General features: G+C 34.9%; 2 protein-coding genes across 2 annotated transcripts; both read left to right on the top strand.

Annotated features, from left to right (window-relative positions):
• On the top strand, positions 1-2,835 carry LOC107667472 (serine/threonine-protein kinase pim-2-like). The gene is made up of 5 exons (XM_016459140.1): positions 1-352; positions 561-737; positions 939-1,027; positions 1,830-2,036; positions 2,635-2,835. The coding sequence occupies exons 1-5, from the start codon at positions 91-93 to the stop codon at positions 2,833-2,835; spliced, it is 936 nt and encodes a 311-aa protein (XP_016314626.1). The 5' UTR covers positions 1-90.
• A 2,180-nt stretch (positions 2,836-5,015) lies between these two features.
• On the top strand, positions 5,016-9,500 carry LOC107667473 (putative olfactory receptor 52P1). The gene is made up of 2 exons (XM_016459141.1): positions 5,016-5,068; positions 8,801-9,500. Exons 1-2 carry the CDS (start codon positions 5,016-5,018, stop codon positions 9,498-9,500), a joined length of 753 nt encoding a protein of 250 aa, XP_016314627.1.
• The last annotated feature ends 11,146 nt before the right edge of the window (positions 9,501-20,646 follow it).

Raw genomic sequence — 20,646 nt, forward strand, 5'->3', positions numbered from 1 at the left:
GAGGTCGCTCTGTTAATTCGAGCAAATCAAAGCCCCGGGGTTCCTGAAATCATCCAGCTTCTGGACTAGCAGGAGAAGCCTGGCTACTACATGATGGTTCTAGAGCGGCCCATGCCCTCTCAGTGTCTGTATGAATTTATAAAGAACTACAAGGGCAGCATTGGAGAGGATTTGGCACGGTTTATCATGCGCCAGGCAACATCCGCAGCTCAGACGTGCTGCCAACGTGGAGTGTTGCACCGCGACATTAAGGCAGAAAACATTCTGATTAACCCAAGCACACTTGAAGTCAAACTGATCGACTTTAGGTGTGGTGACTTCCTTACTGAAGCGGGTTACACATCCTTTGCTGGTACATGTGATTTCTCAGAGCTGTAAGGTGGGTCTCAAACTTTGGTGATGAGTTAAGGGCCGTTCACACAGGACTCGAGTGAGTGAGTCGAGCTCTCATCATGGAATGGGATCCACTTTTTTGATAATAATTTCTTGCATTATAATATATATATATATATCTAGTGTTAATAGAAATGTACAAATCAGACAACATCTCTTTCTTCCAGGCACAAAACAGTACTGTCCTCCCGAGTATCTGATGACCAGCAGGTACCACGGGGAATCAGCGACAGTGTGGTCACTCAGGATCCTCCTGTTCGTGATACTTTTCCAGAAAACTCCAAACAGACGAGACCTGTGCAAGATGGAAGATTACATCCGGGCCAAAGATGGCTTGTCACAAGGTGAGATCTGCATTATAACATAGGATAATTGCAATTATGAAGCTTACTAGATAGAATAAAGCAACAGAAGCATTCTCAGGAACATCTGAGACTAATGGCTTAATTAAAGATGGTCGTTTGGATCATTTGACTGTTGATCGAAGAGATCAAGTGTGAAGTTCAAGGTAATAATCAGACATGTCTCTCTTTTTTTCTTCACAGAATGCTGCAATTTTATTTGCTGTTGTGTGCAGATCGACCCAAAGCAGCGGATTGAACTGGAGAAACTCAGTCTCCACAACTGGTTTATGGTAAATACATTTTGATGATTTTGAAGGATTTTTGATTTGGTTTAAATAGATTATAGACACAAGCTTTCTTATGCTACATACACAATACATGCTACAACTATCATATAGTCAATCCTCATACACTGCTCGGGTGACAAGTTGTAGCACTATATGTTTAGATTTTCTGAAATTTACCTGTTCTTAAATGTCCCTTTTTTTAAGCTTTAAGAATGTTGATTCTCTTTGTTGTGCATTTGTTTTCTATACATTATCTGTTTTGATTTAAGACCTACAGTAATAAACCTGATTTCTGTTTTTGTTTCAGATCGCAGACAAGTGGACAATTATTGGTTAGTTTGGTACCATAAGCCTAACATAAAACACACACACTTTTGAGACAAAGTCTGTTCTTATTTAGACATGAATCAGTCTGCAATCAGCAGTTTAACAGTTAAGCATTACTTTAACATGCACTTTGTTTTATAGTCGATGATAAGAAGATGTAGAGTAACAATGTATATTTTACACCTTAAATGACTACCACAGTTCAATTAAATAGTCCTGTAGTGAATCTTTAAAAGTCTCTTATTTATATTTTACCAGACATCAATTCATGCAGCTATGAAATTGGCATTCAGCTGAGTTTAAGGGTTGGGAAGCAGTAAAACTCATCTCCAAAAGGCACAAGAAACTCATCAGCATTGTAAGTATAGTCTTTGTTCTCTCTGTTTTTCATGATGATCTTTTGATTTTTCAAGCTTAATCAACAGTTTGTCCAGGACTTGTTTAAGTTCTGTATCCATAACCACTGTTTTTCTTCTAGGATGGTTATCCAAAACCTGTTCCACTGGAGGTCGCTCTGTTAATTCGAGTAAATCAAGGCCCCAGGGTTCCTGAAATCATCCAGCTTCTGGACTGGCAGGAGGAGCTGGACTGCTACATTATGGTCCTAGAGCGGCCCATGCCCTCTGAGGAACTGGACTGGTTTGTCCTCAGCCAGACAGCGAACACTGAAGAGGATTTGGCTTGGGTTATCATGCGGCAGGCAACAACTGCATGCATGGGATCCACTTCTGAAAATCGAATAATTTCTTGCATAATTGTGGATATTAATCACGGATATTAAGGGGGGGCTTGAAGCAGCATTAGGTTCCTGTCATGGCCTTCACAGAGCTTCCTGTCATTTAAATTACACTATTTTCTTTTTCTGAAAAAACCCCAGAAATCAAGTTTAGTCTTTAAATACATTACACAAAAAGCAAAAACATAAAACCAAACAAAGAGAGGAAACATAAATTGGAAATATTACAGAAGGTATAAACATACAGCGCTGAAATTTGTCATCTGACTATATGACACTTGCAGTATGTACTGAAAGGTAGCATAAAAAAGCTTATGCCAAAATCATCATCAAATGTAATTAATACCTAAACCATTTGTGGAGATTGACTTTCTCCAGTTCAATCCGCTGCTTTGGGTCACTCTGCAGACAACAGCAAATACAATCGCAGCATTCTGTGCAGAAAGAAGGAAGAGACGTCTGATTATTACCTTGAACTTCACACCTGCTCTTTCTTTGTGCTATTTTGTATGATTTACAATTACAATTGTTCTTTTCTGAAATGTAGATCTCACCTTTTGACAGGCCATCTTTGGTCCAGATGTACTTATTGATCTGGTCCAGGTCTCGTCTTGCTGGAAAATCTCCACACAGCACTGTAAAGAGGAAGATCCCGAGTGACCAAACCGTCGCTGGTTCCCCATGGTACTCGCTGTATGATCAGATACTCGGGAGTACAGTACTGTTCTGCGCCTGTTGTTTCCATTAAGAATTTAATTTAGAAAAAAAATAGCACCCAAGGACCGGTCAGGCCACCAGCTGGATTGTCATTCTGCTCTTGAGATCTGGACAAGATCAGTGATTACATTTGGACCATGGCTTGTCACGGGGTGAGATCTTCGCTTCAGCAAAGATCAATTTGTAAACTGAGATCTTACAAAGTAGAACAAAGAAAGAGAACAGGTGTGAAGTTCAAAATAATAATCAGACTTCTCTCATTTGCTTTTTATTTGCTGTTTTCTGCAGAGCGACCCAAAAAAGCGGACTGAATTGGAGAAAATCAGTCTCCACAACTGGTTTAAGGTATTAACTACATTTCATTAGCTTTCTTACCTTACCCTTTATTACATGCTGCATCTGGCATATAGTCAGATGACAAATTTCTGTGCTGATTTCTGATTTAACCTGATTTCTGGTTTTAAGATTTCAGAAGTGAAGAAATATTTGACATATTATATGATAAAAAAATATATATTTATTTATTTATAACTTTTTATATAAATATTTATTTAAAAAGGAACATATATAATAAAATATAAATAAATGTATCTTACAAAATAATATATAAATACATACATATAAAATTCATTCATATTTAAAATCTTTTTGAAAAAACAAGCAAACAAATAAATAATATATAGGTAAATATATAATAATATAATATATAAATAAAGATATATAATAAGATAGCTATATTTATATTGTTGTGTACTATAATGTATACAGATTCCCAGAGCAATTTACATAAATAAATACCTAAATAAATTTATGTGTGTGTGTGTGTGTGTGTGTTATGGCTGTCAATCAATTAATTTTTTTTATCTAATTAATTACATGATGTGTTGATTATATTATATAAATTATATTTGGCTGTGAAAATACCCCCAAAAGATTATTTAAAGCTATTTTTGTGTTAAATTAGAAAGTATTAAGTAGACATTACAAATAGAAAGCTTTAGAAATAAATATTTTACTTGATTCAACATAAAATGTATTACAATATAAACATTTAGGCTACAACGGCCTAAAATAAACTATGGAACATAAAAGAAGATAATTTGAGAAACATCTGAGTTTTTTTTTTTTTTTTCATTCATGCAATGGAAGTCATTGGTAACCAAAACGGCTATAATAGCAACAGCCTTCAAAACACCTTTTATGTTCCACAAAAGAAAGTAAGTCATTCAGGTTTGAGTAAATGATGACATACTTTGATTTTTTTGGGTGAACTATCCCTTTAATGTTTTTTCCCTTTTTTAAAATGAAATAATACTCTAAACATGAAGCTAAAACTGCCAGCAGGTGGCGGTAAATGTCTTTATGAGTCATTCATTAATTTGATTTTTTCAAAAGGCTGATTCATTCAGTAAACAGATCACTTTATGAATGGGCTTTTGAATCACTGATTCACACGATTCGTTCAAAACGCGGATTCATTCAGAAACTAAACTGCTGTGTTGCTCGGAGACCCACAACAATTCTGCTATCGCTTTACAGGTAATATTTTTGTTGGCAAAACTGAGCAAAAACAGACAATATTGTGTCTAAAATATAACACAATATTAACTTCTTATTTATTGAACTGTTGCGTAAAATCACATTTGCACTAATGCTATTTGGGACAAACCATTCGTGTAATTGCTCTCACAGCTTGTGTGATATCGCTTATCATATGATATAAATATGAGACAAAAACTCATACTCATACATTTTTTTTTAAATAAACAGGATAAAGGGTTAGTATGTGCGCAGGCGCATAGTGTTTCTTTAGTCCGATCACTAACTACATCTAGATCACCTGGCATGAATAATACAGTGTTTTTCTAGTCATTTGCATGGATCTGTGTGAACGAGGATCAATTTGATGGCATTGGTGTCAGTACACAAAAATGTTTTTGTGACTTATTGACTTTGTCCTTGTGTAATGTACAATTCTGGTAAGTATGAAGACTCGCTTGTAAGTGACTGATATAAGCAATGCACATCAAGTCACACTACAGGCTGCTCTTTCACATGCTTCCTCTAACACTTTCTTTATCAGTATAAGAAACCTCTGCGAAATCTCCTCCACGGTAAGTGCTTTGACTGTACCTCATTCTTTCTTCATATTTCTGTATGTTGTTTTGAACACATGACTTTGGCAAATGGAGATCATACCAAATAGCGTTAATGTATACAGTTAAGCTCGGAGTCAAAGACTACAGCAAGATGTTTTTTCAAAGGTATGTGCAGATAGTTTAAAATTAAGAATCAGTGCTAAGGTGACAGAAAACAAGACTATCAGTTTCACTTTCATTGACCTGGAGAAACTATATATATATTTATATTTGTACAAGAGCTAAGCATCATGGTGCAGGCTGTTCCTATAGTATTCTGGTGCTGGGTGTAAATTATGTCACATCTGTTTACATTGTGTAAATGTATGTGTGTAAATGAAGCTGGCTGAACAAACTCTGGGTTACAGGATTGGTTTCATTGGTCGCCATTTGATATTTATGAAAATTATTAAGAATTTAAACATTTACACAGCAAGAAGAGAAGTGTTAATCTCAAAAGGAAATGACTAAAAGAAAACATCTGGCTAAATCAGTGCCAGATAAAAAAAAAGTCTATAATACTGTATACACAGGTCCACAGTGACATTTTTAAAGCTTTATATTGAGTCTTATTTATGAATGCTTACTTATATTGCACATTATCTGTATATTTTCATATAATATATGAGCAATATCACACTCGTAGCCATGTGATATTGCTCTATATCAGCATAGCTGTGAGTCAGCCATAGGGAATGCTGATACAGAGCGATATCACTCAGCTAAGAGTGTGATATTGTGTTTTTACCGCAATTGGACAGCACAAGTGTGTAAATAAATAAGAAACAACCACGGAGTATCTTTAAATAACATTTTGTATGCAGAACTATTTCATTCCGCCTCAGATTCATATCTCAGTTTGACAGTTTAACAGCTGAGCCCAAGCCTCCATTACTAAATTGAAAACGTCACTTTAGAACTAATGAAGGAACGTTGAGTTGCTTCATTAAAAACTTATTGTATTACTGTAATAAAAGCTGACTGTATTATGTAGAGTATTATGAGAGAGAGATGGACTGAGCGAGTGAGATTACCTGCATCTGATCCTCATTGGTCGCCATTTGATATTTATGAAAATTATTAAGAATTTAAACATTTACACAGCAAGAAGAGAAGTGTTAATCTCAAAAGGAAATGACTAAAAGAAAACATCTGGCTAAATCAGTGCCAGATAAAAAAAAAGTCTATAATACTGTATACACAGGTCCACAGTGACATTTTTAAAGCTTTATATTGAGTCTTATTTATGAATGCTTACTTATATTGCACATTATCTGTATATTTTCATATAATATATGAGCAATATCACACTCGTAGCCATGTGATATTGTATATATGACTATATCAGCATAGCTGTGAGTCAGCCATAGGGAATGCTGATACAGAGCGATATCACTCAGCTAAGAGTGTGATATTGTGTTTTTACCGCAATTGGACAGCACAAGTGTGTAAATAAATAAGAAACAACCACGGAGTATCTTTAAATAACATTTTGTATGCAGAACTATTTCATTCCGCCTCAGATTCATATCTCAGTTTGACAGTTTAACAGCTGAGCCCAAGCCTCCATTACTAAATTGAAAACGTCACTTTAGAACTAATGAAGGAACGTTGAGTTGCTTCATTAAAAACTTATTGTATTACTGTAATAAAAGCTCACTGTATTATGTAGAATCGAGTATTATGAGAGAGATGGACTGAGTGAGTGTGACTACCTGCATCTGATACAGCATTCAGTCTTCAGCTCAATCTCATATTCACAATAATACATTAGTTTGAATGTCCGCTGAGGAAAGCGATATCTTTGTCGTACTATCCTTTCATCTGTTAAGGGTGATTTCCGATGACAGCACTGCTCAGTGCATTTGTTGGCTGCGTCTTACAAGGTTTTGTTGAAAGTGAACTTGTTTACAACCCTGTCGCAGTCTCTTTCGATATCTAATGGCGAAATAATGTAACTAATAACCATCATGAACACACACACCGTTTCCCATTCTAAATTAAATATATGCTTCATTAAAGTTGCTAGGCAATTCAGTCAAAAGTACAAAGGCAGTGCTCCGATACAGCATTTAATTTGATTTATATAACATATCCACCTTTTCCCTATGCCCCCATGATGCTTTGCTCAAATTATGATAGTAACTTCCATTTACACTAAACAATCAACAAAAGGTTCGCTCTATGAACTCATTAAAATTATCATATCATTATAGTAATATATGTCTATATTTCATAATAATTACATTTTACAGCATTCATGTGAGAACAAACCTGGAAAGAGACATGAGGATTTGGGGAGAAAAATTAAACATTCTTAGTGCATTCCAGGGAATTATTCATGGTTTATATTGTAAATCAAATTGGGAGAGCAGACCACAAATGCACAGTATGTTTTATATTTTTTCATTTACTTACAGTGGAATACAAAGGAAACATGAAAATAATTAGGAGGAAAATATCATGTCACAATAATTTCCCATTCAGTGAAAATGCAGTCTTTTTGAGTGGAACTTCAAACTTTTTGAGTGTTGACTGACAGGCAGAGTCTACTGTAAGCCTTGGCAGGTCTTCTTGGGAATGAGTACTGATTGTGAGTACTCAAGGACTCGCAATGTTGAGGCCTGGTGCCTTCAGATATTTAAAAACTTTCTGTGTAGTCTGAAGTCCAGCTACTGCTGTCAAGCTTGTCATGAAGAATCTATGCGACATGTTGGATGAAGATATTAAAGTAAGTGCCAACACATCTTTGTCATGCATTGAATTGGTCATATTACTTTTCAAAAGTAATGCCTTGTACTCAATCAAAACTCCATTTTGTTAATTCTGTTGTTTATTTTTGGTGAACTATAGACACATACTGTCATGTTGCTATCTAGATATTGTTTTTAAACCTGTTGTGTTTTTTAAATGATATGGAATAAATTAAAAGTAAACAAAATCAGCAGCTGACCCCTTACGCAAAGAAAATATATTTCCTAATATATGAATGATCAATATATTAAACGCCATAATGGTATATCAGAAATTATACAGAATAATATATTGTGTAAAAATATTACAATATATTGAATAATACATAAGGAATTGTCGCTTTTCATATATTGAAAAATATAAGCACTAGTTTCCAATATATGGAAATGTATTATGTAATATATCGCATTATATTTTACAGTATATTCCCATATAGTTTTGGTCTGTAAGGGACCGGTCATGAAATGTAAATCTTTGTTTTTGTTTCAGTATACAGGTATGACATCACTTGTGATAATAAGTGGTCAGAGTCTAATTAACACAAAAATAAGATAATTGGACCCTTGGTGATGTCAACTGTGCCTCATGGTCCAATCTAATCTTAAGCCTGTTCCCCTTGAGTGCTACTTAATGTGTTTACTGGCTACTTAATGTGACTCTTGAGATGGGTCTAGCCAAACAAAGTCCAGTAATGAGTGATGAATTTCTAAGAGTTCCCTAACTACTGTCATAAGGGGGCAAAGATACACAAGGTTTATCACCATGACTCCTAATTGTCAGTCAAAACGTAACAAAATAAGCAAATGCATAAAAAAGTGGCATGAAGATTTTCAGCAAGTTTTTTTTTTTTTGTACAAAATGTGCAAATCAATATGTGTAGTCATTCTAACTACATATTTGCTATCAACATAGAAAGGGCCCACATTGACCTACTAACCATACAAACTCTGATCCCTTGGTAACATGCTTTTTTCATGCTATTGCTACACCATTACACAATTAAATGAATCTCTTTTTCAAAGTATATGTTGCATATTTGACAATTTGTACATGTTTCTCATAAAAAAAATCAGAGATTAGAACACATCACTGAAGTCGTGATAGACTTGCTCTTGCCTATATTTTACCTAATATGATTTTTAGCTTTTTATTCAACTTGGGTGGGATATCCGTAGATGGTTGTTTGATACAAATGTTTTGCCTTCACTTTGTTGGAGCATTTCAAACTACTTTGCTTTTGTGGATGGCACTGGATCGTTACTTTGCCATATGCAGACCTCTTTACTATCATAAATACATGGAAATCCCTAACTTTGTAAAGTCCGTTGTTGTGCCAGTAATAAGAAATGGACTACTAATTGTCACAATGGTTTCTCTGGCTGGAAAACTGACATTTTGTGTAACAAATGTCATTGATCACTGTTTTTGTGAGCACATGGCATTGGTTCAGTTAGCATGTGGAGATATAACTATTAATAACATTGTAGGACTTTCAACTGCTTTCCTGATACCAACTGCTGATTGTATTCTTATTGCTGCTTCATATGTTGTGATTTTTGCCTCTGTGTTTAGATCTGGTAAGGCCCAAATGAAGGCCATAAACACCTGCATTACTTACTTAATTGTGATATCAGGTAGTTTGATTTTTGCTCTGATTGCATTCATGTCATACAGAATAAGAAACTATTTTTCTTCTAGTAGTCATGTATTTGTAAGCACAATGTACTTACATTTTCCAAGTTGTTTCAACCCAATTGTTTATGGAGTGAGAACAAAAGAAATGACAAAAGTTTCTTCAGTTTAGTGATACAAAGGTATTTCCATTGTACGATATCTAGTAAAAAACAACATGATAATACACTGAAATTCATTTTGATATAAGAAATGTCCACAAATTACAAACACACTTCTTGTTTGTTTTTTGTTTTTTTGGCTAAACTAGCAGTTGGATGGAACAATGAGGGTATTATCATTAAAGGAATAGTTTTAAAAAAAATAAAATTTGCTGAAAATGTACTCATCCCTGGGCTATTCAAGATCTAGGTGAGTTTGTTTCTTTATTAGAACAGATTTAGCATTACATTACATGCTCACCAATGGATCCTCTGCAATGAATGGGTGCCATCAGAATGAGAGTTCAAACAGCTAACCAAATCATCTACATCTTGGATGGCCTGAGGGTGAGTAAACCTTCATTTTGGGTGGAACAAATATCATTTTATTAATAAAAATATAATAATAAAAGGATGTAAATCGTTATTGCTTCAGGCATAACTGCATCAGTTGTATTTGTGGTACTCCATTACTAACCTAACACTGTAAACACACAGTACTCTCTTTAAACTGAAGTGCAAGGAATTTTTAAATGTTTCTTCTGCCTATCCAAATCGACACATTTTACAAAACACTATCTACACACACATATATATATATATATATATATATATATATATATATATGAGGGTATACATTTGTTGTTGTGAATATGACTGAAATAAGGCAGATTTTGAAGATCTGAACAGTCTTCCCAGATAGCAAAATTCCTGAGACCCAGATCAGGCCCACACCTGACACTTTCATCTGGATCACATACCGCGTGGAATGATGGCAATTGGGCGGTCCGCTCCTGTTTGCCAGATTTGGGCCACAAACATACTTGGCAATAAAGCTCTTTCTGATTCTTCTGATTCTGATTTTTGTGCTCCGGCCCACATACTGCGTGAAATAATGGCATTTGGGCAGTCCGGTTCTGTTTGCCAGATTTGGGCCTCAAGTAAGCCTTAGCATTGCTGCATGTAAGCCAACCAAATAAACCAAAACTACTCCTAATGTGGGCCACAGTTGATTTTTATTCTAATCCTGGTCTTCCCCACATTCCTTAAGTGGCCCACATGCTGCATGGAATGGTGGCATTTTGGCAGTGGTCCACAAGTAGGCCACTGCACAGCCACATTTTAGCAAATAATGAACCAATTAAACCATAAATATACATTATCTGGGCCACACTAAGCCTTAAGTGAGTTATGCATCAACAGTACTTAACATAATGTAAAGATACATTTTAAAATGTCCTCCCTAAGAGAAATTTTAAAATGTCCTCCATAAATGTTGAAATAAGTTCCAGAAATGTGTCCTACTTGATAAAAACATTCCCACCCAAGTTTTGCACAAGCAGCAATTAAAATGTCACAGATAAATATTCAAAGACACATTCCAATACTTTAAAAACTGTTCTTCACAAGTTTGAACTTAAATGCTTCTCACTCAGACTCTACCTACACAGTAAGTCTGTGAGTGTCATAGCTACATAGTTAAAGAGTGCACGACGAAGATAACAAGTTATATAGCATAAAGCTTTAATCCAACAAGGGTAAATCCAAACACAATGTAGTACAGCAACATTTAAGACATAAGACCAGGCAAACTCAAAGTGAACATACAGGAACTTAAGTACTCAGACCAAACAAGGATAATTAACTAGGCACACCTGAACAGAATAATACAATCAACACAACAAGGGAAATGGTGAAAAAGGAAAACCAAGATTCAAATTAACAGAAACCGTAACAGTAATGCCGAGTTCACACTGCACGATTTTAGCTCGATTTTTCACTCACCGACAGGTTTTGCGAAATCGCCAACAAATGCCCGAAATTGGAGGCAAATCGGTGCTCGTTCACACGAGTGACAATCACGCAGTGTAAATGACCCAGATAGTCACGCAGTGTGAAAACAACGGCGATCCGACGAGTTTGCAAATCATGCAGTGTGAACTCGGCATAAGTGACATATAAGGAACACACAGGTTCAGTCATGTGACAATCTGTGCATTTTTGTTGCCATGGCAACATTTCCAAAATGGTGGCCTGTCTGGTTATCACATGTTGCAGTGTCAGCAATTTTTAAAAATGCTTGTTTTTGTTACTAAAGGTATGTTTCAACCCATGCAACAATTCTAATGTTTTAATAACGTATCCTAGATTACACTTAACCTGATTTTAATACATTTCTTGAACAAATTGATATAAAACAAGTTAGGAAAATATTGTGGTGACATATATGTCACATCGGGCTGTTAACCTTAAAACAGTAGGTGGAATTGTGATGTGACGTATTTATCACATTAAGAAAAATGTTAATGAGCTGCTCAATTAATTTACCTGATTCAATTATTTTAGTGTTATATATTTACTGCTGCTCATTTCAAATCATATTTTAACAAATGTAAACATAAAAATAATGTCAAATTAATTACATTGATAATTAAATGTATTTTGAAACTATTTTGCATACCTGTAACTAAAACAAGATGTTTATATCATATGTTGGTCCTATTTTAAGGTTATTTTATCTTTTTTGTAGTGAGAATAACAAACAATGAATAATGAATAGAGGCGATAACACATAACTGATCTGGTGATGCGATGAATGAACTAACTCATCTGTTATGCATTGAAGAGATAACACATAACATGTATATTGCATTGCAGTAACTTAGTCCGTTGTGCAGTGAAGAGAAAACACATGATAACACTGCATTGCATACAACTAACTCTGAACTGAAGAGAAAGACATTGAAGAGAAAAAAGTCATATATGCTGTTGCATAGCAAGAGAAAACACATGATAACACTGCATTGCATACAACTAACTCTGAACTGAAGAGAAAGACATTGAAGAGAAAAAAGTCATATATGCTGTTGCATAGCAATAAATGCTAAGAACTAACTATTCAGTGTTTTGCATACAATAATTAACTTATTGCATTGTGCATAGAAGAAATTAAAGTGATGAAGGTGATAACAATGGTTTGATCAGAGTGATCTTTTTTTTTCACTGAGCATTGTATTGTTTGTTTGTTTACAGTTTTATTGCACAATATACACATTTTTGCAATGTTTAACCTCCAGTGTGAGGTAGTTATTTATTTCATATATGTTCATATATTTATTTCAATATGTTACAAAAGAGTTGTTGCAAAATGTAATGGTCACAGTTATGTGGTTTTGAAATATGTTGTGGCAAAGCAAATAAAATGCAAAACTGTATTACTTCTAAAAAAGGTTTTTGTTTTATCTTCCCAGAAAAGTAATAATTTTGATATATGTTGTGGAAAAACAAATAAACAGAAAAAAAAATATTTAGCAAAACAACTGACAAAATATATTTTTTTCAACTGAGAAATAAATGCCCAAAGTGACATATATGTAACATTAAAAATGTATCATAAACGCCCAATGTCACATATATGTCACATTACAGATCTTTCACAAGGAGATGTTGTATTTCAAAAACAACTGCAGAAACATGTTATAAGTGGTCCATTTGGTCTGTGACTCACATCCAGATAACCCTGCATCAGTTAACTGTGTTGCATCCTACTAAAATTAGCCAAATTCTATTAGGCCATATTTACAATTTCAAGCTTCCATTTCAATTAGCCAGTGTCAAGTGTTACATCCAAGAAGTGGTCTCACTTGTCAAGTGTTACAATCAGAAGTGGTCCTCATCTGTTTTATAATATAAAAAAAAGCGTGAGAAAGTGACGTGACATGTGGCCAAGTATGGTGACCCATACTAGGAATTAGTGCTCTGCATTTATCCCATCCTAAGTGCACACACACAGCAGTGAACACACAGGATAACTGGGCCACATTTGTGGCATCATATGCGTGCCACTTTAGAATCACAGCCACATTAGCCAGTGTTTACTATGCCGTATCTTTGCCAAAACTGGCCCAATTACGCTTTAGGATAACTGGGCCACATTTGTGGCATCATATGTGGGCCACTTTAGACTCACAGCCACATTAGCCAGTGCTTACTGTGCCATATCTTTGCCAAAACTAACCCAGATATGCTTTAGGATAACTGGGCCACATTTGTGGCATCATATGTGGGCCACTTTAGACTCACAGCCACATTAGCCAGTGCTTACTGTGCCATATCTTTGCCAAAACTAACCCAGATATGCTTTAGGATAACTGGGCCACATTTGTGGCATCATATGTGTGCCATTTTAGAATCACAGCCACATTAGCCAGTGTTTACTATGCCATATCTTTGCCAAAACTGGCCCAGATATGTTTTAGGATAACTGGGCCACATTGGTATCATTATATGCGGTCCACCTTAGGCTCACAGCCACATTAGCCAGTGCTTACTGTGCCATATCTTTGCCACAACTGGCCCAGATACGCTTTAGGATAACTGGGCCACATTGGTATCATTATATGCGGTCCACCTTAGGCTCACAGCCACATTAGCCAATGCTCACTGTGCCATATCTTTGCCAAAACATTTGCTGAAACATATGTGGACCACATTTGGTTTACACCCTGATTGGCTTTTGTCGATAATGCCACATTTTTGCCAAAGGTGGCCCACATTTGGTTGGCACTATTTGGGCCATAATCACTGTTTACCACATGGGCCACTTTAGGGTCACATTCAGATTACACATTGCCGTCAACACCACAACTTTTTATCTACAGAGGCCCACATGTGATTTGATACATTTGGGTCATTTTTGCTGTTTTACATATGGGCCACTTCAGGCTTACATCCATTTTGTCCGGGCCATAAGAAGGCCAGCAGTGCCATATTATTGCCTTAAGTGGCCCACATCCGCATGCTATCTGGGTTGTCAACAGCTAAATCCATTATCCTTGCTTGCCTCACCATTGCTCCTGTTATTTAATGGGTTTCTAGCATTTCTATTGTCTGACTCAACCAGACAATGGAGGACAGAATTTGTGTCTCTAACCTTTGCCAACAAGACTGTTTGCACTATAAAACATAGTCTCGAGAGTTGTTTGAGGTCAGAAGATGTTCAGTATACTGTACAGCAGTGGTGCCCAACCCTGTTCCTGGAGATCTACCGACCTGCAGAGTTCAGTTCCAACCCTGCTTCAGCACATCTGCCTGTATTTATCAAGTGCTCCTGAAGATCTTAATTAGCTGGTTAAGCCGTGCTTGATCAGGGTTGGAGCTGAACTTTGCAGGAAGGTAGATCTACAGGAACAGGGTTGGGCACCACTGCTGTACAGTATTGTTCCTATTGATTAGAAATAAGAAAATTTAAATAATGGGGAAATGTAATGAACTGTTTTGTTATAGAACAACACTTTTTTATATGACGTGCCTTGACCATTTAAATTTGAATAAAGGTCAGGTGAAAGTTTTTTTTTTTTACCAAAATTTAGATTGCATAACTTAAACAAAAGGCAAAAAAAAAATGTATACTAATTAAATATATGCAATCTATATGTTGCTTTATAAAAATATATCAGAGTGCAAATTTTGGGCTTGTATTGTGACCTCCAGCAGGAAGAAGTTACTCTGTGGGAATAGTGCACAGGCTCATGGGAACACAACGTGGAGTATATAGAGACAACAATTCATGTCAAGTTTTCATTCCACTCTAACTTGTAAGACAAAGCATTATGATAGAAAAACAAAGTACAGTAAAATAAGTTGTATAGATTTCTATCCATCAACAAATTGGGAGAGCATTGATTATTGTATGTCTCTTCACATCAGCTTCACATCACCGTTTAACAAAGAGGCCATTTAAAGAGGGATTATTTATCTAATACTGTCAAATGCATTGTACTGTAGTAAAGCTTACTGTATTGGATTGATCAGCATGAAGAATCTTTCTGCTCAAACTATTTTATTCACAGACTTCATATTGAATGGTTTCTACAGCCTAGGAGAATGGAGGCCTTTTTTATTTATCCCCTTCTTTATTTCTCCCCTTCTCTCTGAAGTTTTTTCTTTCTGATGACATTCTGCTTCCGGCTTCGCTACTGTTCGGATGCTCTTGCTTACTGCTCCGCGCTTTGCTCCCCGTTTATGTACTTTTCTCCGATTTTTCTAAGATTTTAACTTCAGCAGATCAGCACAGTGCTCAAACAACAGAGGTGGAAAGTAACGAATTACATTTACTCGCGTTACTGTAATTGAGTAGCTTTTTTTGTGAACTTCGACTTTTTAAAGTAATTTTTAAAATCTGTAATTTTACTTTTACTTAAGTATATTTTGTTTGAAGTATTGTACTTTGCTACATTTTAAAGCACATTAATTACTGAGTATTAAAAAAAATCGCTCCCTGGAAACTACTGCAGTAGACAAGACAGGCTATAGTGGTACAGACCCAGCTGAAAACTAAACGTCTTATTCTGCTGAAGTTGAACTCGAAGGAAATGAAGTGAACCCCTGGCCATATTTATGCTCTATTATGCAGTGTAAACTGTGTTTGCCTAGGGAAACCAAACTAGCAGCTTATAAAATCTCGACATCAACCCTTCGCAAGCATGTAGAGAGGTAAGTTAAATACTTGCATCATTGCATTGGTGGTTAAAATTAAGCTTTGACAGTTTAGCAAGAGGTTTTGCACAAATTAGCCAAAAAGACAGTGGTGCAGGGTGTGCGATATATATCGTCTGCAATAATATCGTAATTGTTGTGTTTTAACGATGTGTGATTTGACATTATCAGTATTTTGCCAAAAACCAAACAAAACACTCCTACAGAGTACCGTGAAGTCTAGTAGATTAGACTAGTGCATGCATTCAATAAACAAGAAGTTAATTAAGAGACTTGCTTTTTAGACACCATATTGTCTGTTTTTGCTTTATTTCGACAACAAAAATAATTCCAAATACAGCCACCACAGCACAGTTTTGCATCTCTGAGCAATGACGGTGTTTTGTTCCTGAATGAATCAACCGTTTAAATGATTCGGTTCAATCGCAATGACGTCACTTAACAGTGACTTGCTGATACCTACTGGCGATTTTAAGTTCATATTTAAAGTATCTTTTGATTTATTTATTTTTTTCATCATTTCAAACGAGTATTCAACATTTTATGTCTTATATATCAAAACATTATTTCTGCATTTGTAACTGCAGGTTAAAGCATTCATGCCTTGCATTAAACAGTGTGTATATGCATCTAAATGCCACTTCAGATGCAGCTTCTGTGTTTCCTCTGCATTGCATGAATTTTGTTGATAATGATTTTATTTGTTGGTAACAGCCCCAAATAACTTATTATTGTAATTGACTATATTGAAGACATTATTGAGAAAAAAAAATGGCTTTACAAAGGTAAAAATGCCCATAAAGGGTAAAAATCATTTTAAACTTGCTGGAAAAGATTAATTTTTGTCACTGCTGTGAACTGACCACCACACAGAGTCAGCTGTCCATGACACTCCTAAAGCGCAACACACTCAGCAAAATATCGTCTGATTATCAATCATTATCGATAAAATCCCAGAAAATATAGAGATATAATTTTTTGTCAACATCGCACACCCCTAGGCTAGATATTTAATTCTTCTTTGCTTAGTGATTGTTTGGTACACCTAATTCACTGATCATCGTAAAATAATCTTATCTTAAAATCAGGTTTTCTCAACGATAAAGAGGACAAGACAAAAAAAATAAAAAATATGCATCATATGTATATAAAGTTTTATTTTATTTATTTATTTTTTTTGTGAAGGGGGTTCTTATATATCAAAACATTATTTCTGCATTTGTAACTGCAGGTTAAACGCATTCATGTCCTACATTAAACAGTGTGTAAATACATCTAAATGCCACTTCCGATGAAGCTTTTCGAAGCTTTCGATGAAGTGTTTCCTCTGCATTGACAAGATGAATTTTGTTGATACTGATTTAATTTGCCTGGTAACAGCCCAAATGTCTTATTATTCTAAATGACTGATGATTCCTTTAATTAAAAACAACTAGTTTGAGATTTATAGGCCTATCCCAGGGGTGTAAAGAGTTTAGGTCCAACCCTGCTCCAACACACATAGCATGTAGTTTTCAAATAAGCCTAAATGATTAGATTAGCTGGATCAGATGTGTTTAATAAGAGTTATATCTAAACTGTGCAGGGCTGTGGCCCTCCAGGAACTGAGTTTGACACCCTTGGCCTCTCCCATTTTTTCCTCCCTCCCACTGTTAAACTGTAAGTAATTTTAAGTAGAGTAAACTTAAATGAGCTACTTTTTACTTTTACTTGAGTAGATTTTTAGACTGGTACTTTTACTTGTACTTAAGTCAAATTTCATTAATGTAATGGTACTTTTACTCGAGTAGAATATTTTCGTACTCTTTCCACCTCTGATTATTATGTGCAAACAGTGAGAAACTCTGTATTTGTGCAGTGTGCGCATGTCAAAAAAAAAAATCAATTCCGATTTGAAGTTTGTGACATAAATGCGCACATCAACCCGATCACTTTATTTAGCATGTAAACATGTTATGTATGTAAACACTACATTAAGATTCATCAATCAGAATTAATTCAGTCCGACTGAAACAAAAATTGTGCATGCAGCCTCTTCCAACAGTTAAGACCTTAGCCCAGACCCCAACTTCAACTTTGACTGCCAGTCAAACTACAAGCTGTTCATCATTTAATGATTTATATTATCATTTGTTTATCATTTTAAATTACATTTACTGTATTTAGTTGATAATTTTAAGCCACACACTGTAGAAGTATTGATTTTGTTCTGTAGTTTGGAATAAGCAAACACATTGCGCTCATACTGTAAATCAATTTCACTCTGATTGTTTCACTATAATCATCACAATGAAATGAAAAATATTGTCTCAGAGATTCATATTTATGCATTTGAGAGATGCTTTTATCCAATGCAACATTGCATTCAAGGTACACATCGTTTCATACAGTTCTTGCTTTCCCTGGGAATCATGCCCATGACCTTGGTGTTGCTGCAGTGCCATACTTTACTGTTCGGGCTACAGAAGGGCTTCATTTGAACTGATACAAATTTAAAACAATGACACAATTAGACACAACTGAGATTTCTTCAAGGACTGTAGTGTAGTGCATTATATTAACTGTTTGATCCACTGACGTTGCAAGTGTCCAAATACTTAGTCTTCATTTGAACTGTATGTTGTACATATATTTGTATCATTTGATGTTACATTAAATGTAAATACATAGAATATAAAGAAGAAACAAAGACTTTGATATAGAGCATTAGATATTTAATATATTGTAATTTTGTCTTACATTGAATCATTAATACCATTTCTTGACACATCTTGCCTTATGCAGTAATCAAGTTTATTTTATAATTGTGGTTTATCCAGCACATGGGAATTATATTATATCAGTTCACTTAACGATTTTAATTTAATTTTTCTTTCTTTCTTTTCTTTTCTTTCTTTCTTTCCTTTTTTTTTTACAAAATGTTTCATTCACAAAACATACACATTTTTGACGTTTCATGCAGTAAATCAAGGCCTCATTCATACAGAAAGCACAATAAACTTTGCTATGTATAAATGGCTACATTTCCAATTGAGTGTAATTTCGTTTTAGTGACTCCTCAGTTCAGAGAATTACTGAATGAGTCTAGAGGAGTTTGGACATGAAATTAATAGTTTGCCCAAAAATGTAAACTGTCATCATTTATTCACTGTTCTAAACCTGCATGACTTTATTTCTTTCATGGAACACAAGAAAAATGTAAGGAATGTGCTGGTTGTTTTTTCAATGCAATTACAATGGGGACTAGAGCTTTCAAGCTTCAAAAAGAACCAAATGGAGAGTATCACAGAAGCGTTCCATGTGAGTCTGTGTGCTGGTCTTTTTGATTTTTTGATCTTTATTTATATAGCACTTTATACAATACATATTGTGTCAAAGCAGCTTTACAGTGTTAAACGGGAAAATAGTGTTTCAATAATACAAACAAAATTCAATTCTGCTGTAAAGCAGCTCTAAAAAGAGCACAGTAGTAAACAGTTGAGCTAGAACTGTTCAGAGAAACAGTTCAGTTGATTCTCCACTTCTCAGTTCAACAAGTTGTTCTTTTGAGTCTGATCTATACAATGAATCGACTGATCCGGTTCACAAGACCGAATAATTAATTATTAAATAATTCATTCAAAAAACTGATCCAGTTTCAGAGTGCTGGAAAGATTATTCACGATAACAACTTAAATGTTGAGTTCTTCCTCACACAAACCTATTAATACAGAACAATTCATACAATATGCACATGGCACAAGGTGATGATTTGATTTGACAAGGGATGATTTTTCATGATACTTTGGAGCTTTTAAATTAATTGTGATAGCACGGGAAAAATATACCAGAACATTCTTCAAAAGTTATTTTCGGTTCCACAGAAGAGACAGATTTAAGCATACTTTATTCAGAATAGAGATTGTAACTGGAACGTTTGTAGCTCATGACTATTCATAGGTGCTCTGTTTGAGAAGCTTCACTTATGTAAAAATATCATATAGTAATATATTACAGATATATGTGACCCTGGAACACAAAACCAGTCATAAGGGTCAATTTTTTAAAATTGAGATTTAGACATCATCTGAAAGCTGAATAAATAAGATTTCCATTGATGTATGGTTTGTTAGGATCGGGCAATATTTGGCCGAGATACAACTATTTGAAAATCTGGAATCTGAGGGTGCAAAAAAATCTAAATATTGAGAAAAATCACCTTTAAAGTTGTCCAAATTAAGTTCTTAGCAATGCATATTACTAATCAAAAATTAAGTTTTAATATATTTACAGTAGGAAATTTACCAAATATTTTAATGGAGCATGATCTTTACTTAATATCCTAATGATTTTTGGCATAAAAGAAAAATCTATAATTTTGACCCATACAATGTATTTTTGGCTATTGCTACAAATATACCCCAGCGACTTAAGACTGCTTTTGTGGTCGAGGGGGCGTATTACAGAAAGATCCTAACTTTAAAATCTTATCTTATCTGTTTGGTAACCATGGTAATTTCAGTTAGGACCACATTTAGGACAAAAGCTATTACAGAACAGCGTTTCCTAAGTGTGTTATCTTATCTTAACTACAGATAGGAAGGGGGTATTACAGAAACCTCCTAACTTGACAAAAAAATA

This window comes from Sinocyclocheilus anshuiensis, unplaced genomic scaffold, assembly GCF_001515605.1.
Source record: "Sinocyclocheilus anshuiensis isolate Anshui unplaced genomic scaffold, SAMN03320099.WGS_v1.1 scaffold1843, whole genome shotgun sequence".
NCBI lineage: Eukaryota > Metazoa > Chordata > Actinopteri > Cypriniformes > Cyprinidae > Sinocyclocheilus > Sinocyclocheilus anshuiensis.